Source organism: Lepisosteus platostomus, chromosome 6 (genome assembly GCF_059453375.1).
Source record: "Lepisosteus platostomus isolate fLepPlt1 chromosome 6, fLepPlt1.hap1, whole genome shotgun sequence".
NCBI lineage: Eukaryota > Metazoa > Chordata > Actinopteri > Semionotiformes > Lepisosteidae > Lepisosteus > Lepisosteus platostomus.
This window is the reverse complement of record NC_142616.1, coordinates 2,677,110-2,696,895: the sequence shown is the minus strand read 5'-3', so window position 1 is coordinate 2,696,895 and position 19,786 is coordinate 2,677,110. Positions and strand designations below refer to the sequence as shown.

At 51.4% G+C, this 19,786-nt stretch overlaps 1 protein-coding gene across 5 annotated transcripts; it reads right to left on the bottom strand.

Moving 5' to 3' along the window:
• Positions 1-3,705: 3,705 nt before the first annotated feature.
• nudt9 (nudix (nucleoside diphosphate linked moiety X)-type motif 9) lies at positions 3,706-19,274 on the bottom strand. 5 transcript variants are annotated; one of them, XM_088633816.1, is made up of 8 exons: positions 19,116-19,274; positions 17,669-17,983; positions 7,499-7,588; positions 7,303-7,389; positions 5,880-5,991; positions 5,256-5,402; positions 4,344-4,428; positions 3,706-4,223 (listed from the first exon to the last, which is right to left on the bottom strand). In XM_088633816.1, exons 1-8 carry the CDS (start codon positions 19,205-19,207, stop codon positions 4,075-4,077), a joined length of 1,077 nt encoding a protein of 358 aa, XP_088489942.1. In that variant the 5' UTR covers positions 19,208-19,274; the 3' UTR covers positions 3,706-4,074. The 5 variants fall into 5 exon arrangements, with proteins under 5 accessions (XP_088489942.1, XP_088489943.1, XP_088489945.1 ...); XM_088633817.1 differs by having other exon boundaries at positions 17,669-17,974; positions 19,116-19,273; XM_088633819.1 differs by lacking the exons at positions 3,706-4,223; positions 4,344-4,428 and adding an exon at positions 4,550-4,648.
• Between the last annotated feature and the right edge of the window lie 512 nt (positions 19,275-19,786).

Below are 19,786 nucleotides of genomic sequence, written 5' to 3'. Positions count from 1 at the left end.
GATAAAGAGAGAAAAAGACAGATAAAGGGATAAAGACAGACAGATGAGAGATAGAGACAGATAAAGAGAGACAGAGAGAGATAAAGAGAGATAAAGGGATAAAGACAGACAGATAAAGACAGAGATAGAGAGAGATAAAGACAGATAAAGAGAGAGATAGAGAGAGAGAAAGAGAGATAGAGAGAGATAAAGACAGATAGAGAGATAGAGAAAGAGAGATAGAGAGAGATAAAGACAGATAAAGAGAGAGATAGAGAGAGATAAAGAGAGAAAGACAGATAGAGAGAGATAAAGACAGATAAAGAGAGATAGAGAGAGAAAGACAGAGAGAGAGATAAAGACAGATAAAGAGAGAGATAGAGAGAGATAAAGAGAGAAAGACAGAGATAGAGAGAGATAAAGACAGATAAAGAGAGAGATAGAGATAAAGAGAGAAAGACAGAGATAGAGATAGAGAGACAGGGATTAAGACAGAGACAGAGGGGTAAAGGAGAGAGAGACAGACAGAGGGATAAAGACTGGGAGAGGGATAAAGGAAAGAGAGAGACAGAGGGAGAGAGACAGAGGGATAAAGACAGAGAGAGAGAGAGAGATCTCCTGTCCCAGCCTGAGGAACAGTGAGTCTGTCTCCCAATAATGCTCCAGCCGCCTACAGTAGATGTCAATATTTTATAATATGTCTCTGTTGTAAATGTCTGTAACATGTCTGTAGATTTTATTTTACTTCTATTTTTTGTTTTGTTCCATGTTAATTTTATTATTTTTATTTGCTTTGGCAACACTGATTGTACCCATCGGTCATGCTAATAAAGCACCTTGAATTGAATTGAGAGACAGAGGGATAAAGACAGAGAGAGAGAGAGAGAGAGAGAGAGAGAGAGAGAGAGAGAGAGAGAGAGGGATAAAGACAGAGAGAGAGAGAGAAACAGGGATAAAGACAGAGAGAGAGAGGGATAAAGACAGAGAGAGAGAGAGAGAGAGAGAGAGAGAGAGAGAGAGAGAGAGAGAGAGAGAGAGAGACAGGGGACACAGCAGAGAGAGGAAAGAGCTCTCCTGGAGAGGCCCTCTTCATCCCCTGAGCTGCTGGTGTGAGGGTCCCAGGGGGTCTCTAATGGGCTGTAATGGGTCTCTCTCTCCTCCCCTGTCTGCAGAGGGCAGCTGTGGAGGTGTCAGAGCTGCACTTTGTCCTGAATAAACACCGAGGGAGAGAGGGGTGAGAGCAGGGGCACCCCAACACCCCCAACCCACCACGATCCTGCCAGAGCAGGTTCTCACCACGTCCCCCAGACTCAACCACATCACAGCACAGATCAAACAGCAATATCTCACACACTGGGACACACACACACAAACACAACACAAACTGGAATGCTACAGAACCCTAAACAGACAATACACACTAGCTGAATATTGAGGAACAGACAGTGAGCCTGTCTCTCAATAATAATAATACAGTGTGTGATCTCCTGTCCCAGCCTGAGGAACAGACAGTGAGCCCGTCTCTCAATAATAATAATACAGTGTGTGATCTCCTGTCACAGCCTGAGGAACAGACAGTGAGCCCGTCTCTCAATAATAATAATACAGTGTGTGATCTCCTGTCCCAGCCTGAGGAACAGACAGTGAGCCCGTCTCTCAATAATAATAATACAGTGTGTGATCTCCTGTCCCAGCCTGAGGAACAGACAGTGAGCCCGTCTCTCAATAATAATAATACAGTGTGTGATCTCCTGTCCCAGCCTGAGGAACAGTGAGCCTGTCTCTCAATAATAATAATACAGTGTGTGATCTCCTGTCCCAGCCTGAGGAACAGACAGTGAGCCCGTCTCTCAATAATAATAATACAGTGTGTGATCTCCTGTCCCAGCCTGAGGAACAGACAGTGAGCCCGTCTCTCAATAATAATAATACAGTGTGTGATCTCCTGTCCCAGCCTGAGGAACAGACAGTGAGCCTGTCTCTCAATAATAATAATACAGTGTGTGATCTCCTGTCCCAGCCTGAGGAACAGACAGTGAGCCTGTCTCTCAATAATAATAATACAGTGTGTGATCTCCTGTCCCAGCCTGAGGAACAGACAGTGAGCCTGTCTCTCAATAATAATAATACAGTGTATGATCTCCTGTCCCAGCCTGAGGAACAGACAGTGAGCCCGTCTCTCAATAATAATAATACAGTGTGTGATCTCCTGTCCCAGCCTGAGGAACAGACAGTGAGCCCGTCTCTCGATAATAATAATACAGGCGTATTGACATGACATGTTTCTGTTGTAAATGTCTGTAGATTTTATTTTACTTTTATTTTTTGTTTTGTTTTGTGTTCATTTTATTATTTTTATCTGCTTTGGCAACACTGATTGTACCCCTCGGTCATGCTAATAAAGCACCTTGAATTGACAGAGAGGTGAGCAGGACAGAGAGAGAGACAGACGGGCGGAGAGACAGACCTGCAGGACAGCTGACCCAGGGGGGTGCGATTTGGGGAGCTCCAGGGACACAGACAGGAGCAGCAGCAGAGTCAGGCCTGATGTTGAAACAGCCCATTTGGGCAGAGAGGAGGGAGGAGAGCAGGAAGAGGAGGTGAGACCCCCCTCTGTCCTCCACAGAGGGGGGTGGGCTACTCTCCAGGAACAGCCACACAAACACACTCGCTGACACAGGTGTGAAGCTGAGGCTGAGGGGACAGAGGGGAAAAACACAACACGAATCACACACACAACCCACTGGACACACAGACAACGCAGAGCGCCCAGAGGTTTCCTGGAGCAGTGGTAGGGAAGGCCGGGTGTCTGAGGGGGGGCGGGGTGTGACGAGGCAGGCGGGGGAGTGTCCGGTCCTGGACACGCCTGGACACGAGATCGGATCGCTGTATCGGCCCTGGGCCAATTCTCACTGCCACACACAGGGGAGACAGTGGAGGGGGGTAGTGAGAAGAGCAGAGGGGTGAGGAACGAGACCAGGTCAGTACAGACTCTTCTAGAGAAGGAGGTTTGAGTCTGGATCTGAAGGAGACTCTCTGATGTCCTCGGGCAGAGAGAGTCCCAGAGCTTGGGGGCGCAGCAGGAGAAGCCCTGTCACCCCTAGAGTGTGGACGGGCTTGGGGGACAGACAGGAGGGCAGAGTTAGAGGAGCGAAGGTTATATAAGAGAAGATCAGATCGCTGTATCGGCCAGGTACAGTCTCTTGTGTGAGGAATCTGTCTTCTCACAGACTTGGCTCAGGGGCCCAACGGAGTAGGATTCCTCTGCTGGGCCGTGGGATTCGAACTGGCAGCCCTCCAGCCACAGGCACAGCTCCTGAGCCCCAGTGCCAGCGCCCCGCCTCCTCTGGATAACTGGAGAGTGCCGGGGACGGATCAGGCACGCAGAGGGATTCTCTCCAGTCCCAGCCTGAGGAACAGCGAGCCTTTCCCTCAAATAATAATAATAATAATAATAATAATAATAGTAAGGTGTGGAAATATTCTGTTCACTGTTTTTGGTTTGACAACACCGTAACTTGTATCACTTCAATAAGACTCTGAAGTTCAATTTGAGAGGAAGAGAATGAGGACGAGAGAGAGACAGACAGATACAGAAAGAGGGAAGAGAGAGAGAAACAGACACACTGACCTCCTCCGTATCTCCAGGCCCTATCCCATATTCCCGTATTCCCTATTCTCGTTTTCCCATATCCCCGTATTCCAAGTGACTGAGCTCCAAGAGACTGTGTTTGACAGGAGTTTATTTATCGAAGTTTACTGACAGAACACAGCAGAGAATTCCCCCTGCTGACCTCTGACCCCGACCTCTGACCCCGGGGTCGTGACCCTGATGTTCTGTCCGGGAGCCTGGGGCACCCCACCCAGGGGTCCCGCGCCAGCGAGGCCGAGGCGACGACATCGCCAGCGTGCTCTGTCCGGGGGGGTGATGTCATCGGGGATGAGGTCATCGAAGGGCGAGGTCATCCGGTCAGAGGGGGGCGAGGGGTCGGGGGGGGGGGGGGCGGGGGGGGCGGGCAGCTCGTCCGAAAGCACCGATTTCACCGCGGTCCAGGCGGCTCGCCGCCGGGGGCGTGAGGACGTTGCCGCCCCGGCTCAGCCCCAGTGGGCGTGGTGGTGGCGGGCGGCGGTCTCCAGGAAGTGGGCGTGGCTGGCGTACAGCCTGAGGGAGGAGTCCACGTCCACCCACGCCACCTGCCCCGCGTCGTCGCCCGCGTGCAGGGGGAGGCCACTGACGCTGTCTCCTGGCAACAGCAGAAACGACAACGATGACCGAGCTCAGGGCCCCTACCTCCTGCCCGCAGGATCAGGAGCGACCCAGCCAGCACGGTCAGAGCCAGAATCATAATGACCAATGAGCTCACCTGTTTCATCGTGGAAGTTCACAGCTACTGTTTCCATCCAGGCGTTGTCTGTGTTTCTGGGATCGTCTACGTAGCCTTTATACACCTGGAGAGAGAGAGACACAGCGAGGAAGAGAGTGAGTGTTTCTGGGATCATCTTCATCGCTTTTCTACACCTGGAGAGAGAGAGAGAGACACAGAGAGGAAGAGAGTGAGTGTTTCTGGGATCGTCTACGTAGCCTTTATACACCTGGAGAGAGAGAGAGAGAGAGAGAGCGAAGAAGAGAGTGAGTGTTTCTGGGATCGTCTACGTAGCCTTTATACACCTGGAGAGAGAGAGAGACACAGCGAGGAAGAGAGTGAGTGTTTCTGGGATCATCTTCATCGCTTTTCTACACCTGGAGAGAGAGAGAGAGACACAGCGAGGAAGAGAGTGAGTGTTTCTGGGATCATCTTCATCGCTTTTCTACACCTGGAGAGAGAGAGAGAGAGAGAGAGAGACACAGCGAGGAAGAGAGAGAGTGTTTCTGGGAACGTCTACGTAGCCTTTATACACCTGGAGAGAAAGTGAGAGACATAGAGAGGAAGAGAGTGTTTCTGGGATCGTCTTCATCGCCATTCTACACCTGGAGAGAGAGAAAGAGACAGAGAGGAAGAGAGAGAGTGTTTCTGGGATCTTCTACATAGCCTTTATACACCTGGAGAGAGAGTGAGAGAGATACACAGGGAGGTAGGGAGTGAGAGAGCGACAGAGTGAGGAAGAGAGAGAGTGTTTCTGGGATTGTCTACATCGCCTTTATATACCTGGAGAGAGAGTGAGAGAGATACACAGGGAGGCAGGGAGTGAGAGAGCGACAGAGCGAGGGAGGGAGGGCCAGAGATAGATGAGACATGGTGCAGAGGTGAATGATCTCCGTGCTCGTTTGCTCTGACCTGCAGGCCAGGGCTGCTGAAGAGCTCTGTGATCCGCTGGCTCAGCCTGGCCCTCTCCTCCGAAGGCAAAGCCAGAGAGTTCAGAGCTTCTTCGGAAAACTCCCTCTGCAGGGTGGCCGACACCTTCTCCCCCGGGTCCACCATCCCCTGCACACAGAGATGGACAGATGACCGCTGGCAGGGTCACTCTCCACAGACACACACACACACACTGACCACTGGCAGGGTCACTCTCCACAGACACACACACACACACTGACCACTGGCAGGGTCACTCTCCACAGACACACACACACTGACCACTGGCAGGGTCACTCTCCGAAGACACAGACACACACTGACCGCTGGCAGGTCACTCTCCACAGACACACACACACTGACCACTGGCAGGGTCACTCTCCACAGACACCGACACTGACCGCTGGCACACACACACTGACCCCAGGTGTGGTCACTCTCCACACACACACACACACACACACACACACACACACACACACACACACACACACACACACACACACACACACACTGACCCCAGGTGTGGTCACTCTCCACAGACACACACACACACTGACCCCAGGTGTGGTCACTCTCCACAGACAGACAGGTGGACACACTGACCCCAGGTAAGGCCCACTCTCCACAGTCCTTGCGCTTGATGGAGATGAACTGCAGCACCGGGAGGCCTGAGCTCGGGTCCAAGACCTGCTCCCCCTCCGCGTCCCTCTTCCACCTGCCCGGCGACACACGGACACACGTGCTCAGGAACTACACCTCCCAGCAGGCCGAGGCGGGGGGAAACTACAACACCCAGCGTGCATCAGCGGCGGCGCACACTGGGACCTGGAGCCATCGGCCCGTTGTCACGCCGAGCTCCGAGCCCGCCCTCTGTGACGCAGCGGGGGCTAGACCGACGGCGGGCCAGGGTTCGAGACGCCCTCTCGTCTGTATCGGCTCTCCATCCAGTCACACGCGCGGACTGCAGAATGGCGTCAGGTCACAGCTCGGATCGAGCCCGGTTTCTGTTCTGGGCGGCGGGGCGCTGGCTCTGGGGCTCAGGCGCTGTGCCCGGGGCTGGAGGGCTGCCGGTTCGAATCCTGTGGCCCAGCAGAGGAATCCTACTCCACTGGGCCCCTGAGGGAGGCCCCTGAACCGCAGCTGCTCCAGGGGCGCTGTACAAATGTCTGACCCTGCGCGCTGACCCCCAGCTTCACTCCCTGTGTGTGTGTGTGTGTGTGTGTGTGTGTGTGTGTGTGTGTGTGTCTGTGTGTGAGTGTGAGTGTGAGTGTGAGTGTGTGTGTGTGTGTGTGTGTGTGTCTGTCTGTCTGTGTGTGTGTGAGTGTGTCTCTTGGAGTGTGTGTGTCTGTGTGTGTGTGTGTGTGTGTGTGTCTGTCTGTCTGTCTGTGTGTGTGAGTGTGAGTGTGTGTGTCTGTGAGTGTGTGAGAGTGTGTGTGAGAGTGTGTGAGAGTGTGTGAGAGTGTGTGAGAGTGTGTGTCTGTGAGTGTGAGTGTGTGTGTGAGTGTGTGAGTGTGTGTGTGAGTGTGTGTGTGTCTCTGGAGAGTGAGCTGGGGTCTGTGAGCAGACAGGTTCCTCACACAAGAGACTATCGGGCCGACACAGTGATCTGATCTTACACTGCCCAGCGTCCGGCCCGGTGGGAAAAACGAGGGTGCGAGGAATGGAGTGTGTTCAGTCACTGTCAACGGGACTGACTCAACACAGGAAACTTGGCAAACCCCCAGCGCCTGGGGCTCTTGAACCCGTCTCAGCCCGGGATGACGGGGACAGCGTGGGACACACGACACGCTCACGACAGGCAGGCCAGGCGCCAACCCTGAACCCCACTGAACACGCGGGCTACTGTAGCTAACTCGCATTTCGTCAGGCCCTAGACCTGTGTGTGAGAGTCACGCCAATCAACCTGGACCTGAACTCAGTCAAGCAGCACAGAAAAGACTCCATTTCCCAGGCTGCACTTGGGCCCCGCCACGTTGAGGAACTGTGGGTAAAACGGAATTCTGGGAGGCGTAGTCTCCCAGCCCACCTGGTGACGATGGGGTCGGCGGCGTGGTTAGGGCCCCAGTGGCCCAGCAGCCCTCGGCCCGCGAGGCCGGTCCGTCCGCGCGGGTTCCTGGAGACGGAGAGGGGAGAGGGACTCAGGCAGGCGGAGAACCGGGACGACAGCGGGACGCGCGGAGAACTGGAAACACGGCGCGGTGCACCGGCACACAGAGACTCACAGCGGCTGACCGTCCTGCACCCGATAGACCAGCTCGTGACTCCGTCTGTCCACTGACCCGTCCAGAGCATTGAACTGAGGAGAGAAGGACCTGAGAGAGAGAGGGGTTAATACACACACTGACTGGACACTCCAGTACATGAACACTGCACTGAGAGAGAGAGGGGTTAATACAGACACAGTGACTGGACACTCCAGTACATTAACACTGCACTGAGAGAGAGAGAGGGGTCAATACACACACTGACTGGACACTCCAGTACATTAACACTGCACTGAGAGAGAGAGGGGTTAATACACACACACTGACTGGACACTCCAGTACATTAACACTGCACTGAGAGAGAGAGGGGTTAATACACACACACTGACTGGACACTCCAGTACATGAACACTGCACTGAGAGAGAGAGGGGTTAATACACACACTGACTGGACACTCCAGTACATGAACACTGCACTGAGAGAGAGAGGGGTTAATACAGACACAGTGACTGGACACTCCAGTACATTAACACTGCACTGAGAGAGAGAGAGGGGTCAATACACACACTGACTGGACACTCCAGTACATTAACACTGCACTGAGAGAGAGAGGGGTTAATACACACACACTGACTGGACACTCCAGTACATTAACACTGCACTGAGAGAGAGAGGGGTTAATACACACACACTGACTGGACACTCCAGTACATGAACACTGCACTGAGAGAGAGAGGGGTTAATACAGACACACTGACTGGACACTCCAGTACATTAACACTGCACTGAGAGAGAGAGGGGTTAATACACACACACTGACTGGACACTCCAGTACATGAACACTGCACTGAGAGAGAGAGGGGTTAATACACACACACTGACTGGACACTCCAGTACATGAACACTGCACTGAGAGAGAGAGGGGTTAATACAGACACACTGACTGGACACTCCAGTACATTAACACTGCACTGAGAGAGAGAGAGGGGTCAATACAGACACACTGACTGGACACTCCAGTACATTAACACAGCACTGAGAGAGAGGGGTTAATACAGACACTGACTGGACACTCCAGTACATTAACACTGCACTGAGAGAGAGGGGTTAATACACACACACTGACTGGACACTCCAGTACATTAACACTGCACTGAGAGAGAGAGGGGTTAATACAGACACACTGACTGGACACTCCAGTACATTAACACTGCACTGAGAGAGAGAGGGGTTAATACAGACACACTGACTGACACTCCAGTACATTAACACTGCACTGAGAGAGAGAGGGGTTAATACAGACACACTGACTGGACACTCCAGTACAGTAACACTGCACTGAGAGAGAGAGGGGTTCATACAGACACACTGACTGGACACTCCAGTACATTAACACTGCACTGAGAGAGAGAGAGGGGTCAATACACACACTGACTGGACACTCCAGTACATTAACACTGCACTGAGAGAGAGAGGGGTTAATACACACACACTGACTGGACACTCCAGTACATTAACACTGCACTGAGAGAGAGAGGGGTTAATACACACACACTGACTGGACACTCCAGTACATGAACACTGCACTGAGAGAGAGAGGGGTTAATACAGACACACTGACTGGACACTCCAGTACATTAACACTGCACTGAGAGAGAGAGGGGTTAATACACACACACTGACTGGACACTCCAGTACATGAACACTGCACTGAGAGAGAGAGGGGTTAATACACACACACTGACTGGACACTCCAGTACATGAACACTGCACTGAGAGAGAGAGGGGTTAATACAGACACACTGACTGGACACTCCAGTACATTAACACTGCACTGAGAGAGAGAGAGGGGTCAATACAGACACACTGACTGGACACTCCAGTACATTAACACAGCACTGAGAGAGAGGGGTTAATACAGACACTGACTGGACACTCCAGTACATTAACACTGCACTGAGAGAGAGGGGTTAATACACACACACTGACTGGACACTCCAGTACATTAACACTGCACTGAGAGAGAGAGGGGTTAATACAGACACACTGACTGGACACTCCAGTACATTAACACTGCACTGAGAGAGAGAGGGGTTAATACAGACACACTGACTGACACTCCAGTACATTAACACTGCACTGAGAGAGAGAGGGGTTAATACAGACACACTGACTGGACACTCCAGTACAGTAACACTGCACTGAGAGAGAGAGGGGTTCATACAGACACACTGACTGGACACTCCAGTACATTAACACTGCACTGAGAGAGAGAGAGGGGTCAATACACACACTGACTGGACACTCCAGTACATTAACACTGCACTGAGAGAGAGAGGGGTTAATACACACACACTGACTGGACACTCCAGTACATTAACACTGCACTGAGAGAGAGGGGTTAATACACACACACTGACTGGACACTCCAGTACATTAACACTGCACTGAGAGAGAGAGGGGTTAATACAGACACACTGACTGGACACTCCAGTACATTAACACTGCACTGAGAGAGAGAGGGGTTAATACAGACACACTGACTGACACTCCAGTACATTAACACTGCACTGAGAGAGAGAGGGGTTAATACAGACACACTGACTGGACACTCCAGTACAGTAACACTGCACTGAGAGAGAGAGGGGTTCATACAGACACACTGACTGGACACTCCAGTACATTAACACTGCACTGAGAGAGAGAGAGGGGTCAATACAGACACACTGACTGGACACTCCAGTACATTAACACAGCACTGAGAGAGAGGGGGGTTAATACAGACACACTGACTGGACACTCCAGTACATTAACACTGCACTGAGAGAGAGAGAGGGGTCAATACACACACTGACTGGACACTCCAGTACATGAACACTGCACTGAGAGAGAGAGGGGTTAATACAGACACACTGACTGGACACTCCAGTACATTAACACTACACTGAGAGAGAGAGGGGTTAATACAGACACACTGACTGGACACTCCAGTACATTAACACTGCACTGAGAGAGAGAGGGGTTAATACAGACACACTGACTGGACACTCCAGTACATTAACACTGCACTGAGAGAGAGAGGGGTTCATACAGACACACTGACTGGACACTCCAGTACATTAACACTGCACTGAGAGAGAGAGAGGGGTCAATACAGACACACTGACTGGACACTCCAGTACATTAACACTGCACTGAGAGAGAGAGGGGTTAATACAGACACACTGACTGGACACTCCAGTACATTAACACTGCACTGAGAGAGAGAGGGGTTAATACCCACACACTGACTGGACACTCCAGTACATGAACACTGCACTGAGAGAGAGAGGGGTTCATACAGACACACTGACTGGACACTCCAGTACATTAACACTGCACTGAGAGAGAGAGAGGGGTCAATACAGACACACTGACTGGACACTCCAGTACATGAACACTGCACTGAGAGAGAGAGGTTAATACAGACACACTGACTGGACACTCCAGTACATTAACACTGCACTGAGAGAGAGGGGTTAATACACACACACTGACTGGACACTCCAGTACATTAACACTGCACTGAGAGAGAGAGAGGGGTTAATACACACACACTGACTGGACACTCCAGTACATTAACACTGCACTGAGAGAGAGAGGGGTTCATACAGACACACTGACTGGACACTCCAGTACATTAACACTGCACTGAGAGAGAGAGGGGTTCATACAGACACACTGACTGGACACTCCAGTACATTAACACTGCACTGAGAGAGAGAGGGGTTCATACACACACACTGACTGGACACTCCAGTACAGTAACACTGCACTGAGAGAGAGAGGGGTTCATACACACACACTGACTGGACACTCCAGTACATTAACACTGCACTGAGAGAGAGAGAGGGGTCAATACACACACTGACTGGACACTCCAGTACATTAACACTGCACTGAGAGAGAGAGGGGTTAATACACACACACTGACTGGACACTCCAGTACATTAACACTGCACTGAGAGAGAGGGGTTAATACACACACACTGACTGGACACTCCAGTACATTAACACTGCACTGAGAGAGAGAGGGGTTAATACAGACACACTGACTGGACACTCCAGTACATTAACACTGCACTGAGAGAGAGAGGGGTTAATACAGACACACTGACTGACACTCCAGTACATTAACACTGCACTGAGAGAGAGAGGGGTTAATACAGACACACTGACTGGACACTCCAGTACAGTAACACTGCACTGAGAGAGAGAGGGGTTCATACAGACACACTGACTGGACACTCCAGTACATTAACACTGCACTGAGAGAGAGAGAGGGGTCAATACAGACACACTGACTGGACACTCCAGTACATTAACACAGCACTGAGAGAGAGGGGGGTTAATACAGACACACTGACTGGACACTCCAGTACATTAACACTGCACTGAGAGAGAGAGAGGGGTCAATACACACACTGACTGGACACTCCAGTACATGAACACTGCACTGAGAGAGAGAGGGGTTAATACAGACACACTGACTGGACACTCCAGTACATTAACACTACACTGAGAGAGAGAGGGGTTAATACAGACACACTGACTGGACACTCCAGTACATTAACACTGCACTGAGAGAGAGAGGGGTTCATACAGACACACTGACTGGACACTCCAGTACATTAACACTGCACTGAGAGAGAGAGAGGGGTCAATACAGACACACTGACTGGACACTCCAGTACATTAACACTGCACTGAGAGAGAGAGGGGTTAATACAGACACACTGACTGGACACTCCAGTACATTAACACTGCACTGAGAGAGAGAGGGGTTAATACCCACACACTGACTGGACACTCCAGTACATGAACACTGCACTGAGAGAGAGAGGGGTTCATACAGACACACTGACTGGACACTCCAGTACATGAACACTGCACTGAGAGAGAGAGAGGGGTTAATACACACACACTGACTGGACACTCCAGTACATTAACACTGCACTGAGAGAGAGAGAGGTTAATACACACACACTGACTGGACACTCCAGTACATGAACACTGCACTGAGAGAGAGAGGTTAATACAGACACACTGACTGGACACTCCAGTACATTAACACTGCACTGAGAGAGAGGGGTTAATACACACACACTGACTGGACACTCCAGTACATTAACACTGCACTGAGAGAGAGAGAGGGGTTAATACACACACACTGACTGGACACTCCAGTACATTAACACTGCACTGAGAGAGAGAGGGGTTCATACAGACACACTGACTGGACACTCCAGTACATTAACACTGCACTGAGAGAGAGAGGGGTTCATACAGACACACTGACTGGACACTCCAGTACATTAACACTGCACTGAGAGAGAGAGGGGTTAATACACACACACTGACTGGACACTCCAGTACATTAACACTGCACTGAGAGAGAGAGGGGTTAATACACACACACTGACTGGACACTCCAGTACATTAACACTGCACTGAGAGAGAGAGGGGTTAATACAGACACACTGACTGGACACTCCAGTACATTAACACTGCACTGAGAGAGAGAGGGGTTAATACAGACACACTGACTGGACACTCCAGTACATTAACACTGCACTGAGAGAGAGAGGGGTTCATACACACACACTGACTGGACACTCCAGTACATTAACACTGCACTGAGAGAGAGAGGGGTTCATACACACACACTGACTGGACACTCCAGTACATGAACACTGCACTGAGAGAGAGAGAGGGGTTAATACACACACACTGACTGGACACTCCAGTACATTAACACTGCACTGAGAGAGAGAGGGGTTCATACACACACACTGACTGGACACTCCAGTACATTAACACTGCACTGAGAGAGAGAGGGGTTCATACACACACACTGACTGGACACTCCAGTACATTAACACTGCACTGAGAGAGAGAGGGGTTAATACAGACACACTGACTGGACACTCCAGTACATTAACACTGCACTGAGAGAGAGAGAGGGGTTAATACACACACACTGACTGGACACTCCAGTACATTAACACTGCACTGAGAGAGAGAGGGGTTAATACAGACACACTGACTGGACACTCCAGTACAGTAACACTGCCCTGAGAGAGAGAGGGGTTAATACAGACACACTGACTGGACACTCCAGTACATTAACACTGCACTGAGAGAGAGAGGGGTTAATACAGACACACTGACTGGACACTCCAGTACATTAACACTGCACTGAGAGAGAGAGGGGTTAATACAGACACACTGACTGGACACTCCAGTACATTAACACTGCACTGAGAGAGAGGGGTTAATACAGACACACTGACTGGACACTCCAGGACATTAACACTGCACTGAGAGAGAGAGGGGGGTTAATACACACACACTGACTGGACACTCCAGTACATGAACACTGCACTGAGAGAGAGAGGGGTTAATACACACACACTGACTGGACACTCCAGTACATTAACACTGCACTGAGAGAGAGGGGTTAATACAGACACACTGACTGACACTCCAGTACATTAACACTGCACTGAGAGAGAGGGGTTCATACACACACACTGACTGGACACTCCAGTACATTAACACTGCACTGAGAGAGAGAGAGGGGTTAATACACACACACTGACTGGACACTCCAGTACATTAACACTGCACTGAGAGAGAGAGGGGTTAATACAGACACACTGACTGGACACTCCAGTACATTAACACTGCACTGAGAGAGAGAGGGGTCAATACACACACTGACTGGACACTCCAGTACATTAACACTGCACTGAGAGAGAGAGGGGTTCATACACACACACTGACTGGACACTCCAGTACATTAACACTGCACTGAGAGAGAGAGGGGTTCATACACACACACTGACTGGACACTCCAGTACATTAACACTGCACTGAGAGAGAGAGGGGTTAATACAGACACACTGACTGGACACTCCAGTACATTAACACTGCACTGAGAGAGAGAGGGGTTCATACACACACACTGACTGGACACTCCAGTACATTAACACTGCACTGAGAGAGAGAGAGGGGTTAATACAGACACACTGACTGGACACTCCAGTACATTAACACTGCACTGAGAGAGAGAGAGGGGTTAATACAGACACACACACTGGACACTCCAGTACATGAACACTGCACTGAGAGAGAGAGGGGTTAATACAGACACACTGACTGGACACTCCAGTACATTAACACTGCACTGAGAGAGAGAGGGGTTCATACAGACACACTGACTGGACACTCCAGTACATTAACACTGCACTGAGAGAGAGAGGGGTTAATACACACACACTGACTGGACACTCCAGTACATTAACACTGCACTGAGAGAGAGAGAGGGGTTAATACAGACACACTGACTGGACACTCCAGTACATTAACACTGCACTGAGAGAGAGAGGGGTTCCTACAGACACACTGACTGGACACTCCAGTACATTAACACTGCACTGAGAGAGAGGGGGGTTAATACAGACACGCTGACTGGACACCCCAGTACATTAACACTGCACTGAGAGAGAGAGGGGTTAATACAGACACACTGACTGGACACTCCAGTACATTAACACTGCACTGAGAGAGAGGAGTTCATACAGACACACTGACTGGACACTCCAGTACATTAACACTGCACTGAGAGAGAGAGGGGTTAATACACACACACTGACTGGACACTCCAGTACATTAACACTGCACTGAGAGAGAGAGGGGTTAATACACACACAATGACTGGACACTCCAGTACATTAACACTGCACTCAGAGAGAGGGGTTAATACACACACACTGACTGGACACTCCAGTACATTAACACTGCACTGAGAGAGAGAGAGGGGTTAATACAGACACACTGACTGGACACTCCAGTACATTAACACTGCACTCAGAGAGAGGGGTTAATACACACACACTGACTGGACACTCCAGTACATTAACACTGCACTGAGAGAGAGAAGGGTTAATACACACACACTGACTGGACACTCCAGTACATTAACACTGCACTCAGAGAGAGGGGTTAATACACACACACTGACTGGACACTCCAGTACATTAACACTGCACTGAGAGAGAGGGGGGTTAATACAGACACACTGACTGGACACTCCAGTACATTAACACTGCACTGAGAGAGAGGGGTTCATACAGACACACTGACTGGACACTCCAGTACATTAACACTGCACTGAGAGAGAGAGGGGTTCATACAGACACACTGACTGGACACTCCAGTACATTAACACTACACTGAGAGAGAGAGGGGGGTTAATACACACACACTGACTGGACACTCCAGTACATTAACACTGCACTGAGAGAGAGAGGGGTTAATACAGACACACTGACTGGACACTCCAGTACATTAACACTGCACTGAGAGAGAGAGGGGTTAATACACACACTGACTGGACACTCCAGTACATTAACACTGCACTGAGAGAGAGAGGGGTTAATACACACACACTGACTGGACACTCCAGTACATTAACACTGCACTGAGAGAGAGGGGTTAATACAGACACACTGACTGGACACTCCAGTACATTAACACTGCACTGAGAGAGAGAGGGGTTAATACACACACACTGACTGGACACTCCAGTACATTAACACTGCACTGAGAGAGAGAGGGGTTAATACAGACACACTGACTGGACACTCCAGTACATTAACACTGCACTGAGAGAGAGAGGGGTTCATACAGACACACTGACTGGACACTCCAGTACATTAACACTGCACTGAGAGAGAGAGGGGTTCATACACACACACTGACTGGACACTCCAGTACATTAACACTGCACTGAGAGAGAGAGGGGTTCATACAGACACACTGACTGGACACTCCAGTACATGAACACTGCACTGAGAGAGAGAGGGGTTCATACAGGCACACTGACTGGACACTCCAGTACATTAACACTGCACTGAGAGAGAGAGGGCTTAATACAGACACACTGACTGGACACTCCAGTACATTAACACTGCACTGAGAGAGAGAGGGGTTAATACAGACACACTGACTGGACACTCCAGTACATTAACACTGCACTGAGAGAGAGAGGGGTTAATACACACACACTGACTGGACACTCCAGTACATTAACACTGCACTGAGAGAGAGAGGGGTTAATACACACACACTGACTGGACACTCCAGTACATGAACACTGCACTGAGAGAGAGAGGGGTTAATACACACACACTGACTGGACACTCCAGTACATTAACACTGCACTGAGAGAGAGAGGGGTTAATACACACACACTGACTGGACACTCCAGTACATTAACACTGCACTGAGAGAGAGAGGGGTTCATACACACACACTGACTGGACACTCCAGTACATTAACACTGCACTGAGAGAGAGAGAGGGGTTAATACACACACACTGACTGGACACTCCAGTACATTAACACTGCACTGAGAGAGAGGGGTTCATACAGACACATTGACTGGACACTCCAGTACATTAACACTGCACTGAGAGAGAGGGGGGTTAATACAGACACACTGACTGGACACTCCAGTACATTAACACTGCACTGAGAGAGAGAGAGAGGGGTTAATACAGACACACTGACTGGACACTCCAGTACATTAACACTACACTGAGAGAGAGAGAGGGGTTAATACAGACACACTGACTGGACACTCCAGTACATTAACACTGCACTGAGAGAGAGAGGGGTTAATACACACACACTGACTGGACACTCCAGTACATTAACACTGCACTGAGAGAGAGGGGGGTTAATACAGACACACTGACTGGACACTCCAGTACATTAACACTGCACTGAGAGAGAGAGAGGGGTTAATACAGACACACTGACTGGACACTCCAGTACATTAACACTACACTGAGAGAGAGAGAGGGGTTAATACAGACACACTGACTGGACACTCCAGTACATTAACACTGCACTGAGAGAGAGAGGGGGGTTCATACAGACACACTGACTGGACACTCCAGTACATTAACACTGCACTGAGAGAGAGGGGGGTTCATACACACACACTGACTGGACACTCCAGTACATTAACACTGCTCTGAGAGAGAGAGGGGTTCATACACACACACTGACTGGACACTCCAGTACATTAACACTGCACTGAGAGAGAGAGGGGTTAATACAGACACACTGACTCTCACCTGATCTCTGGGTCGGCCCAGACTGGTTGTCTCAGCACAGTGGGCGCGGTGTAGGTGGGGGGGCTGTACTGGGGCCACTCTCGGTCCCAGGGCACGCGCTGGTCCGGCACCGGGAGGCGCTGGACCTCGGACCCCGGGTACAGCGGGCAGCGCGCCCGGACGTGGACAGGGGGCTCCGACATCGCCCACTTCCTGGACTGCCCACTGCTCAGACTGGGAGAGCTGGTGTGGGAGACGGGAGCGAAGGACTGGGACAGACAGGCCCGGGGGGCTGTAGCTCTGGGGCAGAACGGAGCACTGGAGAGACTGGAGAGACTGGAGAGAGGGATGGGAGAGAGGAGGGAGGGAGTGAGGAAGAGAGGAGAGAGGAGAGAGGGAGTGAGGAGGAGAGAGGAGAGAGGGAGTGAGGAGGAGAGAGGAGAGAGGAGAGAGGGAGTGAGGAAGAGAGAGGAGAGAGGAGAGAGGAAGTGAGGGAGAGAGGAGAGAGGGAGTGAGGAAGAGAGAGGAGAGAGGGAGTGAGGAGGAGAGAGGAGAGAGGGAGTGAGGAAGAGACAGGAGAGAGGAGAGAGGGAGTGAGGGGGAGACAGGAGACAGGAGAGAGGGAGTGAGGAGAGAGGAGAGAGGAAGTGAGGAAGAGACAGGAGAGAGGAGAGAGGGAGTGAGGGGGAGACAGGAGAGAGGGAGAGAGAGGAGAGAGAGGAGAGGGAGTGAGGGGGAGACAGGAGAGATGGGGGAGAGAGGAGAGAGGGAGTGAGGAAGAGACAGCAGAGAGGAGAGAGAGTGAGGAAGAGACAGGAGAGAGGGAGTGAGGGAGAGAGAGGAGACACAGTGCCGTGACTCAGGGATCACACACAGCTGTGTGCCTTCAGCGCCCCGCCCTGCGCTCCTTGGAGACGAGAGTCGCTCTCTAACTGCGATCGGCTCCTGTCACACCGCCGGCCCACAGCTCCCCCGGACCGGCACCGGCTCCGGGTCGGGACCCCCGTATCGAGGAGACCTCTCTCCCTCAGAGAGCCGGACCGGCACCGGCTCCGGGTCCGGACCCCTGTATCGAGGAGACCTCTCTCCCTCAGAGAGCCGGACCGGCACCGGACCCCTGTATCGAGGAGACCTCTCTCCCTCAGAGAGCCGGACCGGCACCGGCTCCGGGTCCGGACCCCTGTATCGAGGAGACCTCTCTCCCTCAGAGAGCCGGACCGGCACCGGACCCCTGTATCGAGGAGACCTCTCTCCCTCAGAGAGCCGGACCGGCACCGGCTCCGGGTCCGGACCCCTGTATCGAGGAGACCTCTCTCCCTCAGAGAGCCGGACCGGCACCGGCTCCGGGTAGGGACCCCTGTATCGAGGCGACCGCGGCGCTCAGACACACAACAATCCGGCTTTTCCTCAGAAAGCAGTCGCATCGCGACGTGACAACAACACACCCCCACGCAGCCGTGTCCGGTACCTGGTCCCGGTCGAGCACGGTCCGTAGCGAAGTCCCAGGAGGGCGAAAGCGATCCGGATCGGCCCAGCCCAGCGGACACCTGACTGCAGCATTCCACGCCCGGGAGACCTGTAACTAGGAAGTGCTCCAGCCAACGGGATACACCAGTTTCTCGTGACGTCAATATCCTGTGACCCCCCCAGGCCTCTTCGGCCGCCATCTTGGTCAGGGAAGTTTCGATATCCCGTGCTTTTCCTTTCATTTACAGTTGTATAAGAATTCTTATATCACAATAAAACTATACGTATTTTGAATGAAATAAAACGTATATAATTGTAGTTATTTTCCTGCCAATTTTATTTAGCTGCACAGGGGAGAGGAGTGACTCCAGCATGCTTCATGATGAAACAATTTCCAAAAATACACACCTCTACAGTCTGGTTGTTTTCTCCAGAGACGACTCTTAGAGAAGACCGTCACAACACACAATTACAGACGTGCCAGCAGCCAGGTCACCCTGCAGCTCCCAGCTCCCAGCCCACTGGAGCCCAGCAGGGGGAGCCTGGCCAGTACCTGGAGGGGACTCCTGGGAGAGGGGTGAGTGGGGCCAGCAGGGGGCGCTCTCTCCCAGCTCCCAGCCCACTGGAGCCCAGCAGGGGGAGCCTGGCCAGTACCTGGAGGGGAGACTCCTG